This window comes from Staurois parvus, unplaced genomic scaffold, assembly GCF_062004578.1.
Source record: "Staurois parvus isolate SC_StPar_1 unplaced genomic scaffold, SC_StPar_1.0 ptg001905l, whole genome shotgun sequence".
Taxonomy (NCBI): Eukaryota; Metazoa; Chordata; class Amphibia; order Anura; family Ranidae; genus Staurois; species Staurois parvus.
Window position 1 is genome coordinate 72,805 of NW_028319701.1, and position 6,000 is coordinate 78,804.

Genomic DNA, 6,000 nt, shown 5'->3' on the forward strand with positions numbered 1-6,000 from the left:
ACACAACCTGGCCCCACCCCCACTCTCTTCTCATAGGCTCACTGGCTGCAGGATCCAATGGCCAATGAGGAGACCCCAGAGAGCCACTGCATGCATGCATATTGCTGCATCGAGATGAGGCTCAGGTAAGTACTGGGGAGGGGGGGGGGTTAAAAAAAACGTGAGCCTTTACAACCACTTTAAAGGTAATATCCTCCATTTTTGTAAATGTTCCCTCCATCTACAGCAGTCTGAATAGGAATGCAGAGTCCAGCAGGTGCCGGAGGTGGACTCACCGCACACAGCTATCACCATATAGACCGGACCTGGTTAGACACGCCCCCTCCTCCCCTTCCCTGCACTGAGGGGTGTGGCTGTCACTCAGCTCCGCCGTCACAGAGCACTGCAAAGAGAAAATAAGTATTTTAAAGGCATTTTAAGCACAAATCCATCTCAGACCTCAGCGTGTGGTGCTATGAGGTGATGTGTGTGGGGGTGGGGTGTCACCGCGAGGTGGCGATCACGTTGGGAATCCCGTATTGTATAATATATATGTGTTTATGTACGTCTCCTCTATGCTGTATATGTACCTGGGGCATGTAAAAGCTGCAGCCGTGTCTTTCAGAGGACTCGCTCAAAGTCAGGACCAGCAGCGCCAGCGCATCTGTGGCTTTCCCCGGCGCGGCCACGACTTCCTCCCGAGTCACAGCAAACGCAGCGGAACAGAAAGCCAATGGGAGCAAAGAAGCTCAGGCCAGGAAACTCAGCCTGTAAGTTGTGTCGCCTTCACCTGATTACAGTCTGGATATTGTAGCTTCATAAATCCTGACAAATCATAATATACAGCAGCTGCATCGGACAACATGATGTCATCAGTCAGCTGCAGGCAGGAGAAAGCATTTCCTCAGTCTCCCCTCCCCCCAGGGATCAGACCGTACATTGTAACTTTGTAGAAGGAGAAGGAAGCATTTCCTCAGTCTCCCCTCCCCCAGTGATCAGACCGTACATTGTAACTTTGTAGAAGGAGGAGGAAGCATTTCCTCAGTCTCCCCTCCCCCAGTGATCAGACCGTACATTGTAACTTTGTAGAAGGAGGAGGAGGCATTTCCTCAGTCTCCCCTCCCCCAGTGATCAGACCGTACATTGTAACTTTGTAGAAGGAGGAGGAAGCATTTCCTCAGTCTCCCCTCCTACTACTTGTGGGGGTGATGAAGATTGTTTTTTTTTGTTACACTGATTGCTTTTATACCCATAAAGGCTGTAAGAGGAATCATTTCTCCTTCTCTCTGGCTGCATTCTTGCAGCCATTGAGAAATATTGTATGAGCTGTGATTGGTCACAGCTTGTCACATGGTACAAGGCTGTTGTGAATAGCCCTGTTCCATGTGATCTTTGTGATCATTCACAGTTTTTTACATGTAGTAAGCAATGATGTCAGAAGTGACATCTTGCTTACTACTCTGCATGTGATCCCTGATTGGCCAATCAGTGATCACATGATCGGGACCTCAAACAGAGATCCTGTGCAGTGATTGGTGTTCAGTGCTGCGCTCTGTCAGGGAGCGCGCACAGGCAGGGAAGCGGGAGGATGTTTATAAATGGTCACCCGCTCCTGTCCAGCCGTTTATGTACATGGGCCGGACAGAAAGAGGTTAATAAAGTCAGGACTATTTATTAAAGGTACTTATATAGCACATATATGGGCAGCACAAATGGTCAGCACTTCTGCCTGGCAGTACTCGGGTCATTGGTTCGAATCCCAACCACGGCACCACCTGCCTGGAGTTTGCATGTTCTCCCTGTGCCTGTGTGGGTCGGTTTCCTCCCACACTCCAAAGACATGCTGGGAGGTGAATTGGCTCCAGTCTAAATTGTCCCTAGTATGTGTATGTATGAATGTGAGTTAGGGACCTTAGATTGTACGCTCCTCGGGGGCGGGGACTGATGGGAATGTACAATATATATGTAAAGCGCGGAGTACATTGATGGCGCTATATAAGTACCTGAAATAAATAAATAAATATAGCGACTGTCAATTTACACTTTACATATATATTATACATTAACATCAGTCCCCGCCCCCGAGGAGCCTACAATCTAAGGTCCCTAACTCACATTCATACATACACATACTAGGGCCAGTTTAGACAGGAGCCAATTCACCTACCAGCATGTCTTTGGAATGTGGGAGGAAACTGGAGTACCCGGAGGAAACCCGCGCAGGCACAGGGAGCACATGCAAACTCCAGGCAGGTGGTGCTGTGGTTGGGATTCGAACCAATGACCCTCGTACTGCCAGGGGGAAGTGCTAACCACTTAGCCGCTGTGCTGTTCTTAGGACTAAAATATCTATTTATTCCTTCGTAGGAAAAACAGGAAACCCAAAGCTTAGCCAGTCCGGCCAGCATGGCACGAACCAAAGAAGCATTGAGGCACTGGAATTTACTGGTTGGACGTTGGAGCGAAGAGCTGGCGTGAGAGCTCAGAATGAACACAGCGACTGATACTCGGGGGGGCTGACGCTCCTCCGGAGGACGGGACTCTGCTTATAAATGTCATGACTGCACGGCGGTTCCGCTCACCACAATGGCCATCCCAACCCACAGCCATCCGGGACAGACTCTTCCCGTTTCTGTATCCCGATCCGTTGGGTCATTTGTTTCCTTTTTCAGGGTCTTTGCAGAGAGGCAGCTCTTGAAATCTCAGAGCACAACCTCAGACCGCGTGTCCTAAGTACAATTTTTTGGTTTTTTTTGTTCGTTCTTTTACAAATCGATTGTTCTGTGTCCACCAAACCGGCTTCAGTGATGTACATACTTTATTTAATATCTTTCGAGTATTTCAAATAGTATTTTTGTTTTTTTTTCTTTAGCGAATCCGAAATCTCAGCTTTACGTTCCTCCAAGTTGCTGTATCATTCTCCCTCCTCTCCTTGCGCCAACGGCCTACGCTCAGAACGAACGCAACTGATACAGCCGACTTGTAAAAAAAAAAAAATGCCAATATGTACGCACTATGAAGCTATTGTAAGCTTCTTTATTTGCAGCAGGATAAGAATATGTATATTCATAGTAAAAGAAAAAAAAAAAAGTATTTTTTTCATTGTATCAAAAATTCTAAAATGGTGAAATGAACTCCGAGCCCTGGATGTTTTTATGTGTGCGCTTTTTACGAGGTCAATAAAGAATCAGTCTATGAGATGGTCGCCTCCATGTATTGCTCACATTGTTTACTTCTGGATCATTTTTATAATTAAATGGTAAGTAAAGAATAGATGAGTTCTGTTTATATCAAAGGAAAAAAAAAACCAAAAAAAATACTAGGATGGACAAAGTGGAGCTCCAGCCAGGAAAAAGCTATACTTGTGTATTCAGGGGCGGACTGACAACTCATGGGGCCCCCGGCCAATAGGGGATCATGGGGCCCCTGTGTCCTCGTCCACACTTAAACCACACCCAAAAAAAGCCTATGAAAGGTACCAAAGCATCTCATGGGGCCCCCTACTGACCCCGGACCCTCGGGCGGTGCCCGGGTTCCCAAATGGTCAGTCCGCCCCTGTGTGTATATTATTATTATTATTATTATACAGTATTTATAAAGCGCCAATAGTTCGCTCAGCGCTGAACATTACAAAAGGGAGACAGAACATGTGACAGAACAATACCAATACAATGCAAAACATGAGGGGATCGAGGGCCCTGCTCTTTCGAGCTTACAATCTAGGAGGGAGGGGGTGGTGGCACAGGAGGAGATAGCTGTGGGGGATGGAGTGGTAGGAAGAGTGGAGGAGGTCGGCAAGTTAGCAGGGGGTGGGGTAGGCTTCCCTGAAGAGATGGGTTTTCAGGGTGCGCCTAAAGGAGAGGAGAGTAGGTGATAATCTGATGGGTTGGGGCAGGGAGTTCCAGAGGATGGGTGACACCCTGGAGAAGTCCTGGAGGCGGGCATGGGAGGAGGAGACCAGGGAACTAGAGAGAAGGAGGTCTTGTGAGGAGCGGAGTGTGCGTGTTGGGCGGTACTTGGATATTAGGTCAGTGATGTAGTTCGGGGCAGTATGGTGGACGGCTTTGTACGTCAGTGTTAGGATTTTGTATTTGATCCGTTGCGCAATCGGAAGCCAGTGGAGGGATTGGCAGAGGGGGGTGGAGAACACTGAGTGGAGGCCAGTGGAGGGATTGGCAGAGGGGGGTGGAGGACACTGAGTGGAGGCCAGTGGAGGGATTGGCAGAGGGGGGTGGAGGACACTGAGTGGAGGCCAGTGGAGGGATTGGCAGAGGGGGGTGGCGGAAATGGAGCGGTTGGAAAGGTGAATGAGTCTGGCAGCCGTATTCAGGATGGACTGAAGCGGGGATAGCCAGCGGTGAGGCAGGCCAGTGAGGAGGGAGTTGCAGTAGTCGAGTCGTGATATGATGAGGGAGTGGATGAGCTGTTTAGTGGTTTCTGGGGTTAGGAACGTGCGGATTTTGGCGATGTTGCGGAGGTGGAGTCTACATGTTGCGGAGGTGGAGTCTGCATGTTGCGGAGGCGGAGTCTGCATGTTGCGGAGGCGGAGTCTGCATGTTGCGGAGGCGGAGTCTGCATGTTGCGGAGGTGGAGTCTGCATGTTGCGGAGGTGGAGTCTGCATGTTGTGGAGGTGGAGTCTGCATGTTGCGGAGGTGGAGTCTGCATGTTGTGGAGGTGGAGTCTGCACGAGTTTGTTAAAGATTGGACTTGGGGCTGGAAGGATAGGTTGGAGTCCAGAATGACACCAAGTACTCTGGCCTGCAGGGCGGGTTTGATGGTAGCGTTGTTGGATGTGATGGAGAAATCAATGGGGGGTGGGGTCCGGGGTGGGGGGAAGACAAGAAACTCAGTTTTGGAGAGGTTCAATTTAAGGAAGTGGAGCGACATCCAGTCTGATATGACGCTCAGTAGGTGTGTGATTCGGGCTGAGACCGAGGGGGTGAGGTGGGGGGTCGAGAGATAGATTTGTGTGTCGTCGGCATAGAGGTGGTAGTTGAAGTGACAGAGGAAGAAGTAAAGAATTCAGTTAAACTTATCCCGAGTCTGACAGCTGTGATCCTAGTGAAAGCAATGCTGAGGAAACGCTCGTTTGGCAATCCCTTTGAATGTGCAAGAAGAGAAGAAAGGTCCATGTCAGCCCCGGGAAACCTATTAATGTCCCAGTTTAAATCATCTAAAAAATTGCTTCCACACATAAGAAAGCAAGCAAGTGGGGAGGTTCTGAAGGACTCCGAACTGGCTGATGTGGAGGAGGACGATGGAGCGTCATGAGTACTTGCATGCCCAGATCAAACCTGCCTGCTGCTTGAACTTGCTTTTCTGTGTTGCACAGATATGTACTCTCATGACCATCATGAACCAAAGCTTGCGGTCTGTAACCTCCACTAACAAAAGGTCTTTGTAAAACGTTTACAGCTCTATGAAGAATGCGATAAATAGAGACTGTCTTGTGCTGAACATGTATGTCTGCATGTATGTTTTAATAATTTGTGTATGTATACAGGACAAACTATTGAACTATGTGCCTCATCTCCATTTGTGCTTCTGCAGTATGCAGCCAGTGTACTATGAAATGGGTTCCCATGAACACTGGAGCTGTAAATGAAGAAGGCTTTCAGAAATCGAAGGGTTATTAATTTTGTATCAATTAACAAAAAGGAAAGTAAATCAACAAGAGAAATCCAAATCCAATCAGTATTTGGTGTGACCCCCCCCCCCCTCCACTTTGCCTTTTTCTAGGTAGACTTGCACACAGTGAAGGAACTCAGCAGGTTGGTCATTCTATGGACATCTTGGAGGACTAAGCTCAGATCTTCTGTGGATGTCGGCCGCCTCCGATCCTTCTGTCTCTTCATGTCATCCCAGATAGACTCCATGATGGTGGGATCAGGGCTCTGTGGGGGCCGAACCATCACTTCCAGGACTCCTTGTTTTCTTTACACTGAAGATAGTTCTTAGTGACATTGGCTGGATGTTGGGGGTGGTTGTCCTGCTGGGCAATCACACGCCTCCCCGATGGT

General features: G+C 48.6%; 1 protein-coding gene across 2 annotated transcripts in view; it reads left to right on the top strand.

Annotated features, from left to right (window-relative positions):
* Nucleotides 1–3,179, top strand: part of PPP4R4 (protein phosphatase 4 regulatory subunit 4) — a 68,399-nt gene extending 65,220 nt beyond the window's left edge. For both annotated transcript variants that reach the window (XM_089664386.1, XM_089664385.1), the window contains 2 exons: nt 605–749; nt 2,347–3,179. In XM_089664386.1, coding sequence (XP_089520512.1) covers nt 605–749; nt 2,347–2,371 — 170 coding nt within the window. In that variant the 3' untranslated portion in view covers nt 2,372–3,179. The remainder of the gene's footprint in view (nt 1–604; nt 750–2,346) is intronic.
* Nucleotides 3,180–6,000: the final 2,821 nt, after the last annotated feature.